Source organism: Monodelphis domestica, chromosome 1, assembly GCF_027887165.1.
Source record: "Monodelphis domestica isolate mMonDom1 chromosome 1, mMonDom1.pri, whole genome shotgun sequence".
NCBI lineage: Eukaryota > Metazoa > Chordata > Mammalia > Didelphimorphia > Didelphidae > Monodelphis > Monodelphis domestica.
In genome coordinates this window covers 74,503,075-74,521,889 of record NC_077227.1, presented here as the reverse complement: position 1 = coordinate 74,521,889, position 18,815 = coordinate 74,503,075, and the positions used below count along the sequence as shown (strand labels likewise).

The 18,815-nt window shown below is 42.1% G+C and overlaps 1 protein-coding gene across 9 annotated transcripts in view; it reads left to right on the top strand.

Moving 5' to 3' along the window:
• OGDHL (oxoglutarate dehydrogenase L) overlaps window positions 1–18,815 on the top strand; it is a 72,857-nt gene that overhangs the window by 31,053 nt on the left and 22,989 nt on the right. For 8 of the 9 annotated variants that reach the window (XM_007478629.3, XM_007478626.3, XM_007478630.3 and 5 more), the window contains 11 exons: window positions 1,941–2,043; window positions 3,206–3,324; window positions 3,835–3,989; window positions 5,272–5,418; window positions 12,298–12,388; window positions 13,005–13,184; window positions 13,498–13,626; window positions 14,443–14,622; window positions 15,808–15,960; window positions 17,286–17,388; window positions 17,689–17,817. In XM_007478629.3, coding sequence (XP_007478691.1) covers window positions 1,941–2,043; window positions 3,206–3,324; window positions 3,835–3,989; window positions 5,272–5,418; window positions 12,298–12,388; window positions 13,005–13,184; window positions 13,498–13,626; window positions 14,443–14,622; window positions 15,808–15,960; window positions 17,286–17,388; window positions 17,689–17,817 — 1,489 coding nt within the window. The remainder of the gene's footprint in view (window positions 1–1,940; window positions 2,044–3,205; window positions 3,325–3,834; window positions 3,990–5,271; window positions 5,419–12,297; window positions 12,389–13,004; window positions 13,185–13,497; window positions 13,627–14,442; window positions 14,623–15,807; window positions 15,961–17,285; window positions 17,389–17,688; window positions 17,818–18,815) is intronic. The other variant, XM_016432740.2, reaches the window with a different exon arrangement.

Below are 18,815 nucleotides of genomic sequence, written 5' to 3'. Positions count from 1 at the left end.
TAAGACAAAAAACCCAACCAGTCCCTGCCATCAAAGAGTTTGTATTCTAATGTACGAAGGTAGGTGCGTAAGTACAAAGTCATTTGAGGAAAGAGAGGGAGTACCTCCCGCTGGAGGTGATTCCAGTGTTGTCTTTTTTTTTTTAGCCCATACCTTCTGTCTTGGGATTAATTCTAAGACCAAAGAGCAGTAATGAATAGGCCATTGGGAGTTCAGTGACTTGTTCAGGGACATACAGCTAGGAGATGCCTGAAGCCAGAATGGAATCCAGACTGGGCACTCTACTGTGTAAAGGGAACCCCTTCATCCCAGGGTTGAGGTGCTCCTCTGAGCCAGCCCATTAGTGTGGCTGGGACACTCCAAACAGAGACTTTGATGGGTTCCTGAGATGTGATAGACCAGAGCACAGGGAAAGGAAGTGACGAGGAGGAGGACTTCCCCATCATGCTCCCTAGCTGCCCCTCCAGTGCTGTCTTTTTTTTAAAAACCCTGATCTTCTGTCTTAGAATCAATACTGTGTACTGGTTCCAAGGCAGAAGAGTGCCAAGGGCTAGGCAATGGAGGTCAAGTGACTTGCCCAGGGAATGCTGAGTCTTGAGCCTTTTTGGCAATGGAAAGATGAGTTTGGGGAACATCTTGGCCCATTTGGCTGGAATGTGGAGCGTGTGAAGAGGGCTGATGGGAAATAGTCTAGAAAGGAAGTTGGAGCCAGATGTAAAAGGCTTAATGGCCAAGCTCAGGAGTTTATATTTTATCCTGGAATCTAGAGGCACATGAGTTGCTGCTGCTGGATTTTGAGGAGGGGGAATGACATGCTCCGATCTGTGATTTAGGAAGATTATTTTTGACAGCTCTGTGGAAGAGCCAGTTTTCATTTGATGGCTGGTGGCTTGGCATTTCTTCATTCAAGGGTCATTAACTTATAGACGTAACCATTCTGATGTGCCTCATAAGTAAGAAGCATCCAATTGAATTGTGATTATGTTTATATTCTCCCTTTAAAAAGCAAATCTTCTTTAGCCTTTAAAATAAAGAAAAGGGAGAGCCAGACCTAGAGATGGGAGGTCCTGGGTTCAAATCTGGCCTCAGATACTTCCTAGCTGTGTGACCCTGGGCAAGTCACTTAACCCCCATTGCCCAGCCCTTCCCACTCTTCTGCCTTGGAACCAATATATAGTGTTGATTCCAAGATGGAAGGTAAGGGTTTTTATTAAAAAAAGAAAAGAACAGAAAGAACAAGGAACACTAGGAAATACTACTATATATGTACATATATAACAATATAAAGTAATTGTATATCCATGTATGCATGTATAAAGATATTATAACAACTGTGTATAAACATGTGTACATGCATGTATATAAAACAACAGAAAAGAATTATACACATCTGTATGCATATATGTGTGTAACTATGTGTAAGATTAGGAAGATTTTACTATATATGTGTATACATGTGCCTATGTACAACATGAAATAATTCTATATACATGTATATGTGCATATGTAAAATAACATGAAATGGTTGTGTATATACACAGGCATTAGCTGATTTATGAGAGAATCATCTATTGGGGGATTTGAAACCTGCCAATAAGATCCTACTAAGTCAGAGGGAAGGACTTTGGGTTGGTGATCATGTTCATTAACATACATGTACACATGTATACATGCTACATATATTTATATTATACTTTGAAGCCATTTTAAGCCTACTTTGTGGGAAGTTACTACTTGGTGGGAAATGAGGCTTTAATAGGTGTTGCTGGGATCATTGACTCCAGATGCTAGAGAATGGTATTTCTGTGATGCCCACATAAATCAATAGTGTCACCTCTCTGTTGGGCGTTAGGTGGAGGGAGCTGCGTGCCCTCCGTTTGTAGAGGCATTAATCCGTCTGGTTATACCCCCGGCTCATTCCCTACCTTCTCCCCCTACAGATCCGGGGCCACCATGTGGCCCAACTGGATCCCCTTGGAATTCTGGATGCTGACTTGGACTCCTTTGTGCCCTCAGATTTAATCACCACCATTGATAAACTGGGTGAGAAGCAGTACCCACTTGCTGAAAGGAGGGCCCAGGTCCCACTGGGGTTAGTGTGCTCTGGGCCGGGGGGTGGTCATCAGTCTGTGGAAATCTTAAATCCTTTCTTGCCATCATCCCCAGGCCAGGCCCTGTGCTAAGCTTGGGGAATACTGAGAAAAAGCCAAAGACGTTCCCCATCCTAAAGGAGCTTACAGTCTAATGGGGGAGAAAACACAGAAATCAATAACTGTACAAACAAGATATTCAGGATAAATTGGAGATAATTAACAGAGGGGGAAAGCACTAGCATTAAGGGGGATGAGCAAAGGGGTCCTTCAGAAGGTGGGACTTCAGCCAATCCCTTAGAAATGAAAGAAGAAAGCACATTTGAGCCCTGTCCCTCTCCTCAGCCTTTTGCTCCCTTTGCAGACTCTACATCTGAGATGGGGATGGATTAACAATGGAATTTCTGGCTTTCTACCATACCAATCCCCCCATAGTTGCTGTCTTCTAGAAATGCCAGGTCTTCTTTAGACCAACAAGACAGTGATGGTTCTGCATAATTTCTGAAAGAATTCTGGCTGTATTCTCTGGGACCTTTTTTGAATCTTGCTTGATCATCTCTTCTCGTTCTCCAGCCCCTTTCTATCTTCCATCTCTTTTGGCCATACAGTATTCCTGCGAGGAAGGGGGCATAGACAAATTACCCATTTTGCAGAGGGAGAAAATAAGACCAGAGAAACTGGGGGATTTGCCCAAGGTCACAAACTCGTAGAACTGGGGTATAATCAGGGACCACAGCCTTATGACTAGTGTTCTCATTAAGCATCACCACCCTCTCTTAAAGGGACTTGGACATCTTCATCTTCTTCATGATATGAAGGTTGGTTAGAAGCACCATTGATTATAATACATGTATAACCCAGTGGAATTGCTTGTCAGCTCTGGGAGGAGGGACGGAAGAGGAGAGGGGGGGAACATGAAATGTGTAACCTTGGAAAAAATATTCTAAATAAATAAATAATTTAAAAAAAATGAAGCACCCTTGATTACTCTAGGCAAGTCATCTTCATCACTTCCTCTTTCTTTCCACTCATTGTCATTTAAATGTAGCCTCTCACTGCAGCAATCCCTCTAACAAGTCTCATGTTTTTTCTTTCCTATAATGTCATGCCATCAGCCTTCTATAATCTTCATGAATCTGACCTGGACAAAGTTTTCCATTTGCCCACCAATATCACCTTCATTGGGGGCACGGAGAGCACCCTGTCTCTGAGAGAGATTATCAAGCGTTTGGAGGTGAGCCAATAGTACAATCATATCACAAGGAATATGTAGATTTTAACTTCCAGAAAGTCAGATGCTCTAAACGCAGGAGAGGAGAGATACCCTGAGAGCCTTGATATGTAAAGGGAAAGGAGCATCCTTTGGGTATTAAGTTGTTTTTTTTTAAAGTAAGAATAATCTTTAGAGGAAAAGGGATGGTTTAGACCTAAAAGGCCATATAGGATGGTCTATGTGACTCATCCCTTCTCTACTTCAAGGCCACATGGTTAGACAGCTCCCCGTTCATTAATTAGCATGTAACTTGCTGAGCCCTCATGGTCCAAAGAAAAGTGGATCGAAAAATGAAATTTTGACAGTGTCTTTTTAAAAGTGTGTCAGGCAGCTGTGGCTTTGCAAGGTTCTCTCCCAGCCTCCCGAAGGCTTGTTCCCATTTCCCTCTTCCTATAGTTCTCAGTATGAAAGGAATGAGCTTGTGGCTTGCCAGCCTTGTGGGGTTCCCTGGGCCCCTCTCTCCCTCTCCAGAGGACCTACTGCCAGCACATTGGCCTGGAGTTCATGTTCATTAATGATGTGGAGCAATGCCAATGGATCCGGCAGAGGTTTGAGACTCCTGGAGTGATGAAATTCACCAACGAGGAGAAGAGGACGTTATTGGCGCGGCTGGTGCGGTCAATGAGGTGTGATTTCAGGGGTCGGAGGGGACATTTAAAGCTCCTACTTTCTGGGACCATTTTGGGTTTTGCTCTCTCAGTGAGAGGAGTCTCTAAGCACCATACTGTCCACTAGTAGTCTCCAGAGGGAAGGTCTGGGCTGCCCACTTGGAAGTCCAGTCAACGAATGGGTTGAAAGCAAGAATCAGAACTCCTAACCTGAGAGAAGGTCCACTGAGAAAGACCTTTGTTTGGCAGCTTGGAAGAGCACTATTTATGCCTGATGTCATTTCTGAACTGAGTCAGGTGGCTGGGTTCATGGAGAACAGTCTTGGGATGAGAGGGGTATTTGGGTTTGGAAATAAGGCAAGAAAGTCAGAAAGTGGGATATTGGATATTGAGGCAGTTTGCCTTAAAATAGATCCCAAATATGGGCCCAGACCAGGAGTATCAGAGAGCTCTCCCTGCCCTATCATTATTTTTCAAGTAAATTTTGTTTAATTGAGCAGAGATAACAAGATCAAGTATACCTGATGAGCTGGGAGAGAGGAGGGATTGTTTTTGGTGACGGTTGAGTTTGAGGGAGTTTGACCCTTTGGTAGAACCACAAATTCCTCTTCTTCTTAGGCAGGCCCAGTCCAAGCAGGCCCAACACCTGGGTTGTGACTAGAGGCTAAGGCCAATGCCATTCTGATGCTACTACAGGGCAAAATCAACATCCTTTTCTTGCTACCCAGATCCTCAGTTGTTTTTATTGAGGGACCTCCTTACTGTTGGCACCTCCTTCTCCTTAGAAAGAAACTGTTGGGTTGATGGCTCTAGTCCTTTGCTCCATCCACCTTTCAGACAAAGACAAGTGATGGAGGCAGCCACTGGCTTCCCCCATATCTCCTGAAATGAGACTGAATGATCCAGAATGTTGGGCTCATTGGCTGATGCCTGAGTTTATTTTCAAAAACATTTTGATAACTTTATTTCAGTATAATTGGTTTCCTTTGTAATCACATGCATTTTATTTTATGCATTTGTTGGGAAGGGGTCCATTGATTTCACCAGATGATTAGCAGGAACCATGGTAAACACACAGAAAATGTTAAGACCCCCCCCCCCCCGCCCTCTGGTTTAGTGCAAAGCTGTCTCTTCCCTTAAGATGAATAAATTACATTGAACTTAAATTTAACATTTTGTGAAAAATTCTTCTCCATGGTAGTTATATGTTGGTTAGATCCCTTCCTTTGGACATCCATGACTATCTGCTAGTTCCTCTGTGGAAAATTCTGACCTTCTTCTTCAACTCTCTCAATGACAGGTTTGAGGACTTCCTGGCCCGGAAGTGGTCATCAGAGAAGCGATTTGGCTTGGAGGGTTGTGAAGTCATGATTCCTGCCCTCAAGACAGTCATCGACAAGTCAAGCGAGATGGGGATTGAAAACGTGATTCTGGGAATGCCTCACAGGTGGGAACTGGTGAAGAAGGAATAGTTTCTGGGAGGGACTACAAGATTCTTTGGTAGGACCAGATACCCTTTCTGGGAGTGACTGGGTCTAAGGAGGTTAACAAGACTCTTTTGGTAGGACCAGATGCTCCTCCTGGGAGTGACTGGGTCTGAGGGGGTTAGTGAGAGTCTTTGGTAGGACGAGATACCCCTTCCTCTCAGGCAGATCCAGCCCCTACATGTTTAGCTCTTGAGTTGCCTCTAGGGGCTATGACTAGTGTCATTCTGATGCAACTAAATGGCAAAACTCTAGCCTTTCTATGTGGCTATGTCTTTGAGCAGATTCTTAACCTGTTCTGGAATAAAGAATGAGCCTAGCCTGCAAATAGTTTCAAAAAATATAAACCCAGCTCAGAGCTGTAATGGATTTACAGAATTTCCTTCACTCAAGCCTGAGTCATGCCTACCTCACATCTGGGACTTCTGGTTGAAGTATTATAATAGGATTGAAGGGGTTTTAGGGAAGAAACATAGAAGGAACCTTCTAAATTATAAGCTATCTGACTAAAACTATCTTATTTCAAAGTACATTAAAGGCAAAGTCTTTAAGGATTAGTAATCTTACAACAGAGTCTTTTGGTGGGCAAAGTCCAAAAATCCCAAGAAAAATATCCAAAGGTGGTCTGTTCTATCTGTCCAGCAGAAGAATGAAGACTGCCTTCTTTTCCACAGTCAAAGATATTCCCAGACTTGTAATTTGAATAATGCCTTCTCAAGCTGCTCTAGGAAAATACTCCTTCTCCTTCATCCATGTTGGGATTCTTATTCTACCAGCTCCAGGGAAAATTCTAATCCTATGCCCTGTCAATCACTCTTATGTCCAGAGTCTTATTTCCTATTGTAACATGGTAAAGAAAAAACAATATTTTAGCTTACTTTCAGGGAAAATACAAAGGTCTGTACTTTTGGTGAGATTGATGAGAATAAATAGAAAATTCTTGTTATATCTTTAGTTCTTTATTCTAGAGGCTCTTTCCTCTCCTTCATCTATCCATCCATCCATCCATTTGCCCCTCTGTCTCTCCATTTTCTTACCAATCACCACCAACTGGTGTTATACACAAAGAAGATGCAAAGATTCTCAGAGTTGGAAGGACTTCAGAATCTTCTAGCCTTATTCTTACCCATCCCATGAATACTTTCAACATCTCCAACAAGAAGTCAGATGACGTCTCTTCCTAAAAACCTCCAATGATGGAGAATTTGCTATCTCATGATAAATCTTATTTTACTAATGGAGAACGTGCTACCTCACAAGGACCTCATTTTGTTTCCAGTTGTTAAGAAATTTGTCTTATAGTGGTAAGAATGCTGCCCTGGGATTCAAGATTCAAAGTGCTACACTGGTTCATATTCAGGTCCTGCTCATTAGTAGATATGTGATAGACAGAAAGGAATACTGGAGAGAGAGCCAACCTTGAAGCGAGGAGGCCCTGGGCTCAAATTCTGCCTCTGATATATATGCTGCCTGCGTGACCTGGAGCAAGTTACTTAACTTTGCTGGGCCCTTCGTTTCCTCATCTTTAAGATGAGGAGTTGGGCTAGATAACACTAAGGTCTCTTCAAACTCTCAATCTCTAGTTCTTTGATCCTTATACTGGGCCAAAATATCCTGCTATAATTTCCACCTGTTGGTTCTAATTTTCCTTCTAGAATCATCCTTAAAAGTTCAATCACTTTTCCATGACAATCATTCAAATATTTGGAGATCTTTGCCTCTCCTAAATTTCCCTTCTTCAAATGATAAACATTCCTAGGGTTCCCCTTCACAAACTAGGTCACAGCTACATGGTTCAGTGGATAGAGTCAGGACTCATTTTTGTGAGTTCAAATCCATCCTCAGACATACACTAGCTGTGTGACCTCTTAGACAAATCATTAACCCTGTTTGCCTTGGTTTCCTCATCTGTAAATAGCAAACCATTCCAGTAGATTTGTCAAGAAAACCCCAAAAGGGGTAAAAAAGAGCCCATACACAACTGAACAGTGATGTCCTTCTAGACATAGTTTTAAGTTCCCATACTATTTTTGTTACCTTTTTTGATGAGCTTCAGCTTTTTCATGTCCCAAAATGTGGGACATGAATAGAATAGAATAGAAATAGAATATAGAAATAGAACAGAATAGAAAACAAAGCTTTTGAAATGATCTGTCCAGGGCCGAGTATAGAAGGACCCTTCACCTCCTGTGTTCTGGATGTGATGTATCTGCTGAGAAGGATGGGGATAAATACTAGACTGGTGCGTTCATCGGTACAGGGAACTTCAAGGCAGGCCAACCATGGCAACTTAAGGTCTTGAGAGCAATCGTGTCAAACTCAAATAGAAACAGATGCCTTCTGGCCACATATTGACTTAGAAAATCACCGATCAACCCTATGTTATATTGTATTTTTATTTATTTTCTTATGCATTTAAATTAAAATTTCTAATTTTAATTACATTTTAATTTAGTTTGAATGCATTCATAAATTTTACAGGCAGCAAATTGGACTCCTCAGTTTGAGAAATTAAATGATTTTACCCAGGATCACATGGCAGTATGTGTCTCAGGTGAATCTTTTTGTGCTTTGCTCTCTTTGGATTTTGAGGCAGGTTTTCCCCCAGCTACACCAAGATGCCTTTCATATATCTATTCAAACATCCTAAAATTGTGTTAGCTTTTTTAGCTTCCAAGGTCCCCTTGACTCCTGTATCCTGACACCCCCTAGGTCTTTTACCTTCTCTGAACCTCTGCTATTCTTTTTTAGGACTTTACACCTTTCTTAATTCCATTTCCTCTTCTTAGATTCAACCTATCATTCCAACCTGTAGAGATCTCTTCTGGACCCTGATCTGGTCACCAGTTCTCCCTCTCAGCATCATGGTCTCAGCAAATTTAATAGATAGAGCATCTCCGTGTTCCACCATCCAATCTCTTCAGGTGGAGACTGATTCATTAATCAGCATCTTTTAGATCTGATCATTCAGCCAATTCAGAAACCTCCTAACTATATTTCTTATCTTCTAGGATACACCTTCCGATCTTGTCCATGAGAATATTACAAGAGACTTTAGCATATGCTTTGCTGAAAAGCGAGTATGCTTTGTTTGTGGCATTTTTTGACTTACCATCAAGTAACTCATTCATTTTTGGAGGCAGCCTGGTGGCACAATGGATAGAGTGTCAGGCCTAGCATCATGAAGACTCATCTTCCTGAGTTCAATCTGGCCTCAGATAGCTTATTTGCCTCAGTTTCCTTATCTTCAAAAAGGAACAGAAGAAGGAAATGGCAAACCACTCCAGTATCTTTGCCAAGAAAACCCCAAATGGGGCAATAGTTGGGCACATCTGAACAACTACTTATTAATTTTATAAAATGTATAAAATTACACAGATAAGTTTATAGGATCATTTGTCCTTAATAATCTCACACGGACTTATAGTGATTCTTTCCCTAAGTGCTTATAAACCATTCTTTTAATAATCTATTTTAAATTTTTGCCAGGAATCATTGCCAAATGTATCAGTTTATAGAATTTGCCTCTCCCTCTTTAGAAATAAAGTTGGATTGGGAGAGAGGCAGCTAGGTATCTCAGTGGATTGAGAACAGGCCTAGCAACAGAGGGTCCTGGGTTCAAATCTGTTCAAATTTGACCTCAGACTTTTCCTAGCTGTGTGACCCTGGGTAAGTCACTTAACACCCCCATTGCCTAGCCCTAATCAGTCTTCTGCCTTGCAACCAATACACAGTATCGATTCTAAGATTTAAGATAAGGGTTTAAACTGTTCTTTTCTTTTTCCCATTTTTCTTCCACCTGTCTTATTTGATTTTTGAATTCCTTTTTGAATTACTCCAGAGTATGAGACCAATTTCCATTTTTTTTTGTTTTAAGTTTTACTAGTAGTTGCTTAGATCTCTTTATCCTCTGTTGATTTTGCTCTTTTTCCCTGTAGAAGTTTTCAAGAGTTACATGTTTTTTTCTGTTGCTTGCTCATTTTCCCAGCCTTTTAGTTTTTTTGCCCATGGACTAGAAATTCTGCAAACTGCTTGCTGACTCTCTCTCCTCTGTTGGTTTGCAGGATTAGGCAAGATGAGCTAATTTTTCCTGGGGGCTAAGGCTTCAGTGCAACCAGATGGACTTCTGGTCCTCACTTGGTGCTGATGCTAGGGCCTGAGACTTCAAGGGATGGGTCTGATGTGCTCTTTTTTTGGTGTAACCCCTGTTATAGAATCCTTAAGTTAGCCTATACCCAATCACAAAATTTAGAGCAGTAGGTGGGGAAGGTGATTGGCCAGCACTCCTCTGTGTGCAGTGTTGCTTCCAGTCCCCCCTTATCCTATGAAAATAGACTCTCTCGGCCTACCTTTCAAGTTGTGTTTAGTGAGAGAGTGCCCTGACTACTCCTTGCTGTTTTGGTTGTATTCCTGTCTTTTTGAAACAATTTTTAAAAATTGGTATAGTCAGAGAGGTTTCAGCTTTTGAGCCATCTTGACTCCACCAAGGTAAGGCTTTAAAAAAAAGAGTAGGGCCATGCCTTGTCCTTCTTAAGCCCTGGAATATTTTTTTTCCTCTATGGTTCCTTAAATACCCACTAAGGATAGGTCAGTCATTGCATGCAGAAGTCCACTCCTCCATTCCCTTCAGTATAATTTATAAGTGGTAGATGACCTGAATGTATTTTCAAGGTAGGCAGACATTTTATTAGTATGTCTTCATTTATTGTAGGTTTCAATTTTTAGCATTTTTAATTTTGATTTTTAACCCTTTTCATTTTAATTTTTATCCCTTTTGATTTCAATTTTTATCCATTTAAAATTTTTATTTTTAAAAAATATTTTTCCATGTTCCCATGATTCATATTCTTTCTCACCCCTCTTCCCTCCCCCTCCTGGAACCAACAATCAATTCCACTGGGTTATACAAATGTTATCACTTGATGTTAATTTCAATTTTTAAATCCTTTTTGTTTTTTCTTTTTCAGTTCATTCTCCTCAAACACAGATCCCATTGGGAACTGGGTAGTTTGACTTTCTTCCTGTCATCAGTCATCATTATTTCATTTACCTCATTATCTCCCACCCCTCTACCTTGTTTTTCTAGCAAGAAAATAGTGGAAAAGAAAATGTTCTTTTTATTTATTTCCCTTAGCATCTTTCAAAAGCCTTAGCTCATTCTGGCCTTTAACCTTTCTGACCCTGTTTTTACAGGAATATGCCACTCAGAAAGATAATGTAAAATATTCATTCTTTGTTTACATGTCCTTGCTTCTGACTTTAAGAATCCTTTCAAAATCATGAGTCAATCATCTGAGACTTTATCCAGCACCTACCGCATGTCATGCATATTACTAGGAACTGGGGGCATATGAAAGCTAAACTTAAGGAAACAATCCTATTTCTGTTTTGTTTTAAAAATCCTTACCTTCTGTCTTAGAATCTATGCTAAATATTAGTTGCAAAACAGAGGAGAGGTAAGGGCTAGGCAAAGGGAGTTAAGTGACTTGCCCAGGGTCACCTAGCTAGAAAGGGTCTGAGGCCGGATTTAAACTCAGGATCTTCCATCTTCAGACCTGGCTCTCAATCCACCAAGTCACCTAGCTGTCCCTCCGTTAGTATTCCTTGACATGCCGCCACTCACTTCTTTATAGATTTGTAGAGTTAGAACTAAACAGGGGCCTTACAGATCACCTAGTCCAGGGGTTCTTTACCTGGGGTCCACAGACCCCCAAGGCTTCTTGGGATGGGAAGAAAAGTCATACCTGATTTTCACCAACCCCTAACTGAAATTTAGTATTTTCTTCTATTATATAGGCAACAAACATTCTTCCGAGCATCATCTGTAGGCTTCATCAGAATACCAACAATTACAACTAGTACTAGGCTGTTCTCCACTAGATTGTGACTTCTTAAGGGCAGAGACCATAGGGTTTTGGGGGGGATTGTGGGAGCTTGTCTTTCTTTGAATTCCTAGTACTCAGCACAGTGCCTAACATAGTAGGTTCCTAATTAATGCTTGTTAACTTGAGATAACACTTTAAGGTTTGAAAGTGCTTTATGTTAGCTCATTTAACCCTCAAAATAGGCCTGTGAGAGAGGGGTTGTTTTTATCCCCAGTTTTAGAAATGAGAAAACTAAGGCTAAATGAAGACTTGCCCAGGGTTATATAGCCAGTAGGAGTATGAGGCAGAGTTTGAACTTATCTTCCTGACTGGATCCAAGTCTAGCACTTTATTCACTGATCTTGGCACAGTGGAGGTGCTATGCCACTGCCTGGCACATAGTAGGCACTTAACAAAAGTTACTTGACTGATTGTACCATCTAGCTGTCAAAGGGGCTCCATGACACAGAAAAGGTTAAAGAATCTTTGATCTAGCCCAATGTCCTTATTTTCAGGATGAGGAAACAAAGGTTGAGAAATAAAGTGACTTACCCAAGACAACCCAGAAGGGGCAGATTCAGGATTTGAATCTAGCTCAGCATTGGTGAAGACATGGCACATGTGTAGAGCTGGCCCTTGGGGAGCTGCTCGGTTCCCCCTCTTTGCAGGCCTGAGGCCATTTTTTGCATGCCCCATCCCTCTGTCCAGCCACCCAAAGCGAGCACTCCGTCCCTCAGCTCTCTTGGGAAATGCTCACAGACAGTTTGAATTTGCCCTCTGGGGTCTCAAACTCAGAAAAGGTTCACCAATGCTGATCTAGGTCTTCTGACTTAGAAATCCAGTGTTGTTTTTCCCATCACACCATTTATTATCACATTGGGATTTTGTTTTTAGAGTCTACCTTCCCTCTTGAACCGACTTTCCTTTTGTGGCATCAAACCACTGGGTGTTTCTCACAATAGAATCTTCTGTCCCTAGGGGCCGGCTCAACGTATTAGCCAATGTGATTCGCAAAGAGCTGGAGCAGATTTTCTGTCAGTTTGACCCTAAGTTGGAGGCAGCAGATGAGGTTGGTTAATGATAATGGCATGAGGCAAGGGAGAGATAGATACTTTGTTCCCCAGGTCTTTTCCCAGGCTTTCCTTTGGCAGTGGAGGGTGGGCACGGTTTGGGGAAGGTTGGTGGAGGATAGTAATCTTAGCCTAGGGACTACTTCCCCAACCGCAAAGTCTGGGAAACATTGAAACAAGTCTGCTTGATAAAGTAGTGGGAACCTGATTTGGACTGTTCCCCTTGTGGTCCTTGTCACCCAAAGCACTGCTCTCTGGGCATTATGAACAAACTTAGACCAAAGAGACCTGCCTTAGGGAGCTTTCTAAGACAGACATCTCCAACAGGTAAAGGTAGGGTTTTCACAAATTTTCCTGTTATTTTTGATGCAGGAATGGTAGTCACTTCTTTGATATTGTTCTAGTTTTAGTCTGTCTGGGAAAGTGAGTGGCAGGGTACCCTGCTTCTGCTAGGAAAAGCATTGCAACAAGAAGTTGTGTGCCCAGTAGGGATACTGAGATTTAGAGTTTAAAAATATTCCATCACATGGCTTTGCCTTTAGGATGGGATCTTGTTAACTTAGCTTGCTTGGGCAGGAGCAGAGTATACTCACTGCTAGACACTTTGCTTTCCAGGGTTCTGGGGATGTCAAGTATCACTTGGGCATGTACCATGAGAGAATCAACCGAGCTACAAACAGGAACATTACCCTGTCTTTGGTGGCCAACCCTTCCCATCTGGAGGCTGTGGATCCTGTGGTACAGGGGAAGACAAAAGCTGAACAATTCTATCGAGGAGATACAGAGGGCAAGAAGGTAAATGGTTTGGGGAGCAGAGGCTAATGAAACCAAATGTCCTGGATTATGGAAGGATACAGGAAATAGAGGCAAGGGAACATAAATAAGAACCAAATGGAATTTTGTTGGGGAAGATGGAACTTCTTATCCCCTTCCCCACTCTGATGGAGATAGATACTTAAGATATACACCAAATAGCAAGAAATGTGTATAGCTTGAACAGCTGCCGCACAGGATCAGTGTGTGAGACCTAGAGGGGTTAGAGTTGGACTTCGGGAACTCGAAAGATAATCAGTCATATCTGTCTAGCAAAGATTTCTGTCCCATTAAGGTCATGTCCATCTTGGTCCATGGAGATGCAGCCTTTGCGGGGCAGGGTGTTGTATACGAGACTTTCCACCTCAGTGACCTACCGTCCTATACCACTAATGGCACTGTCCATATCGTGGTCAACAACCAGGTGAGGTGAGGTAGGGGTTGGGGTAAACAACCCAGACCATCCCAGAGCTGACCAGCTTTGCCATCACCATGGCAGAGTATTTCATTTACCCAGAGTCACATCCTTGAGAATTTAGCTGGGCCCTCTCCATAATTTTGCTAATGGGGAAATAGATGTGCAGAACAAGTTAAATCTTGAAGACTGTCTTGTGGGAAATTGGTAAAGGACTGGTAGTCTAAGTTCTTATTTTTTTTTCTGTTTGCCATGTGGGTGATGGTAGTTTCAGTCTCCAGTATTTAAGATTTACAATTGAAAAATAAAATGAAATTTATGGTTGACCCATTGCATCTGAGGATGGTCTAACCAGCCAACCAAGTGGTTGATTTCTTAGGCATAGTCTGCCATGATTTATAGGCACCTATAATGTAAGATTAAGTGGAAAGGAAACTGAACTAGAAGTCAAGACATTGGTTTGAGTTTTAGCTCTCTCATTAACTATCTAGCTGATAAGCCTCAGTTTCCCCAACTACAAAATGAAAATATTGGACTAGATGACTTCTCAGGTCTATATTAGCTTAAACATCCTATGGTTCCCCAATTCACGCTGGGTACAGTCAGTTAGAATAGTCTGCCTGTCTGGTACAGGCTCACTGTCTAGTTATAGTTGGTTTACTGGGCACATTCAGCTTACTGGGTCTAACGGTTGGCTATGGGATACCCAACAGCTCCATTCAGAGTATCAGATATAGCCAATCTATAGACTTCCCTTGTAGCAACACTTGTTCTCTGACAAGCCTCTCAGGAAGGACATTTCATGATTGTCTCCTGTCTCTTCAGATCGGTTTCACTACAGATCCCCGAATGGCTCGCTCCTCCCACTACCCCACAGATGTAGCCCGGGTGGTCAATGCACCCATCTTCCATGTCAATGCAGATGACCCTGAGGCCGTGATATATGTCTGCAGTGTGGCAGCTGAGTGGAGAAACACCTTCAACAAGGATGTTGTCGTAGACCTGGTGAATGTCAGATGGGAGGAAGGAAAGAAGGGAGGAGGGAGAGGAAAGAAGAGGAGAGAAGGAGAGGGAAAAGGAGGGAGAGAAGGAGACGGAGGGAGTGTTGGATGGTTGGTGGAGTCGAGGTAGAGGAAGTCCTCACTGGATGAGGATGCAGGGAGACAGTAATATAAAGTGAAAAGAGCATGGGATCTTTTTTGAGATTTTTGAGATTTTTTTATTTTTTTTTAGATTTTTTGAGATTTTGAGAGATTGAGAGTTGGGAGGGACCTTAGAGGCCATTGAATACAACTGTTTCATGTTACAGATGAGAAAAGAAAAGCAGAGAAAATTGATTTATCCCAGATTTCATAGCTAGTAAGTATCTGAGGCAGAATTTGGACTCAGATCTTCCTTTTTCCAAGGCTAGGGCTCTATCCACTGTGCCGTGTAGCTGATTCTCTTTCCAGCTTGGGATATGGGAAAGAGGGGAGGGACCAGGGCATTCCTTGAAGAGAAGGTACTACTTGAACTTTTTGAAGAAAAGTAGGGATAAAAAGAAGCAGGGGGTTATTATACTCTCATTCCCCCAAGAAAGCAGAGCTTGTTTGATTTCTCTTAGGCCCCATGAACTCTAAATCAAGTATATTTGTATATTTAATATATATGTGTATGTCTATATCTATATATTGAGAGAGAGAGCCCGAGAGTGAGAGGAGAGATAGAGATAGAGAGAAACAGAAAGAGTGAGGGGGGAGAAGAGAGGGAGGGAGAGAGAAAGAGAAAGAGATAAAGACAGAGAGAGAGAGAGAGAGAGAGAGAGAGAGAGAGAGAGAGAGAGGAGTTAGGAAGACTAATCTTTCTGAGTGAATTTGGCCTTAGACACTTACTAGCTGTGTGACCCTGGGTAATTCACTTAATTTTTTGCCTCAGTTTCCTCATTTGTAAAGTTAGCTGGAGATAGAAATGGCCAACTGCTCCAGTATCTCTGCTAAGAAAATCCCAAATGGGGTCACAAAGAGCTGGATATGACTGAAAACAATTGGGGGAATATAATATAAGATTTTATCTAAATATATAATATTAACTATATTAATGTGTATCCCTGCATGGAATAGAGCCCAGGGATCACGTTTGCCTCTCTAAATAGGTCTCATGCTCTGGCTGGTAAACAGGGTGTGAGATTTCCCTTCCTGGGCCTCCCTGCAGGTGTGTTATCGCCGGCGTGGGCACAATGAGATGGATGAGCCCATGTTCACACAGCCTCTCATGTACAAGCAGATTCACAAGCAGATGCCAGTCTTGAAGAAGTATGCAGACAAGCTGATTGCAGAGGGCACTGTCACCCTGCAGGAGTTTGAGGTGGGTGAAGGCTGGGGAGATCCTAGTGTTGGAGGGTTCCAAAGGGTGAGAGATGACTGGTAGAAAAAGCCCCCTGGAACTGTGACTGTGAGTAAGTCACTTAACCTCTGCTTTAGGCAACTCTGTAAGGCTTTGAATTGTAGAGAAGTTGTCGATCTGCATTGGGAGAGGGAGTTTCCCTACTTGGGAGTTCCTTAATTACCAACAAATTCCCAGGTCCAATGCCTATTCTCTTTGTATTGATTTATCTGTATACAGGGCATCCCCGTCCATGAGGGAAAGGGCTTTTCTTTTTTCATTTTTTATTGTCATGCAAAGCACACTTCCATATTGGTCATTGTTGTAAGAAGAGCACATGCACACATGACCAAGCCCCCAAAGTAAAACCAAGATGACTCCAACAGTTCTTTCTCTGGGGGTGGATAGCATTCCCTCTCCTAAGTCCTTCAGGATGGTCCCAGATTGTTACATTGCTGAGAGTAGCCAAGTTTTCGCAGTTGATTATCATCTAATATTGCTGTTGTTGTGTCCAGGGTTCTCCCAGTTCTGCTTATTTCACTCTGCATCAATCAGCTCCTGAAGGTCTTTCCAGCTTTTTCTGAAATCTTTTTTGCTTATCATTTCTTACAGCACAATAGTATTCCATCACCAACATATATCACAGTTTGTTCAGCCATTCCCCAATGGATGGACATCCCCTCAATTTCCAATTCTTTGCCACTAAAGAGCATCCAGAAATATTTTTGAACAAGTAGATCCTTTCCTCTTTTTTATTATCTCTTTGGGATACAGACCCAGTAGTGTTATTACCAGATAAAAGGGCATGCACAGTTTTGTAGCCAAAAGAGCTTTTTCTTTAGCACATGTGACATGGTAGGTACTTAATAAATGTTTGTGAAATTAAATTAAAATGTTCCAGGGGACCAGGAATTGGGCCTGACTTAGAATTTCCAGCTCATTGTGTGACCTTGGGCAAGACTCATAAGGCATAGATGCTTTTTCCATTTCACAAGGGTTTGGGGATGACAAATTAGATAAAGGCTAGAGAGTGAACATTCTCTAAGCTGGAGAAAAAGGCAAGAACTGTTCTGTGGCACCACTGTTCAGGTGGGCCGAAGCCCTACATGGCCCTCAGAAGTTGACTCACTCATACTGTGCTTTGCTTTCTGACCTACACTCCCCTGAGACTCTCAGCAGCCCTGGGATGCAGCCAGGAGGAGGTTGCATGGAGACAGGGATGAAGGTTTCTTGGGAATTGGGGTTTTTATGGGGAGTGGTTAGGAGTTTTCTTTTGTTGTTACTGAGCATATTTATCATCACTATAGGAAGAAATCGACAAATATGATAGGATTTGTGAAGAAGCTTATACTAGGTCCAAAGATGAGAAGATTCTGCATATTAGACACTGGCTGGATTCCCCGTGGCCTGGTAAGATTGGAAAAGGGTGAAGATGGTTTCAGAGTGGCTATAGAGGTGGTGCCGGCCCTGATCTTTGGGCTATTTTAGAGCCATCTAGGTTTTATGCTACACAAAATGGACTTGGAGTCAGAGTTCAAAAATCCAATCTTAGACCCTTACTTATTTCATTATCTTGTGGAAGTCAAACTCCACCAGCCTCTGGTGGAAACTAAATTTCTAGGCATTTTACTGCCCAAATAGGTTTTCTCCTCTTTCTTCCCTGTCTTGTCTAGATCACCTCTGGTAGACTATGGATTTTGCCTCTTTCAGGATTTTTCAATGTGGATGGAGAACCCAAGAGCATGACGTACCCTACCACAGGCATTGCTGAGGATATTCTCGTGCATATTGGCAATGTGGCCAGCTCGGTACCCCTCAAGGATTTCAAAATTCATGGAGGTGAGGTTGGCTCCTGGGACCATGAAGGGCTAGTATGTGGTTTCTCCAGATCCAGAGTGTGTTGGAGGGCTGGAAGAAGAGGATGCCAGCCAGTCCAGAGACCTCCACTAAATGAGTGAGAGGCCTCCTAGGGTCACATAACAGACAGACAAGATTGGTGTTTACTTAAGCTTGCCACAGAGAGCCCCTCTACTCACTGCTCAAGGCTGGATCTCAAGTGGAGTTTATTCCCTTAAGCAAGGGAGAAAAAAATCAGATAATGTATTAATGTTTATATAGTGCCTTATGTAGCAGGCTGTAGCCACACCAGTACAAAGGAAGTAGTACAAATGATGGGAGCAGGAGGAAGAGGATGGAGAGACTAGAGAAGGCTTCAAGCAGGATGTGGGACTTGAATTAGGCTTTGGAGTCTGGGCAGGAGTGAGGACATGGAGAGATGGATGACATTCTTGGCTAGGAGAATAGTACAAAGTCCAGACAGAAGTGGACTTGTGAAGCCAAGATTTTTGTTTGCTTGTTTTTTAATTTATTTATTCAATTAATTAAATTAGAATATTTTCCCATGGTTACATGGTTCACATTTTTTCCCTCCCCTCATCCCAGAGCCGACAAGCAATTCCACTGGGTTTTACATGTATCCTTGATTAAGATCTATTTCCATATTGTTAATATTTTCAATAGAGTGATCATTTGAAGTCAACATCCCCAATCATATCCTCATTGAACCATGTGATCAAGCAGTTGTTTTTCTGCTGTGTTTCTGCTCCCATGGTTCTTTCTCTGGATGTGGATAGTGTTATTTTTCTTAAGTCCTTGAGAAATGTCCTGGATCATTGCATTGTTGCTAGTAGAGAAGTCCATTACTTTTGATTGTGCCAGGGTGTACAATCTGTATACAATGTTCTCCTGGTTCTGCTCCTTTCACTCTGCATCAATTCCTGGAGGTCATTTCAGTTCACATGGAATTCCTCCAGTTCATTATTCCTTTGAGCACAATA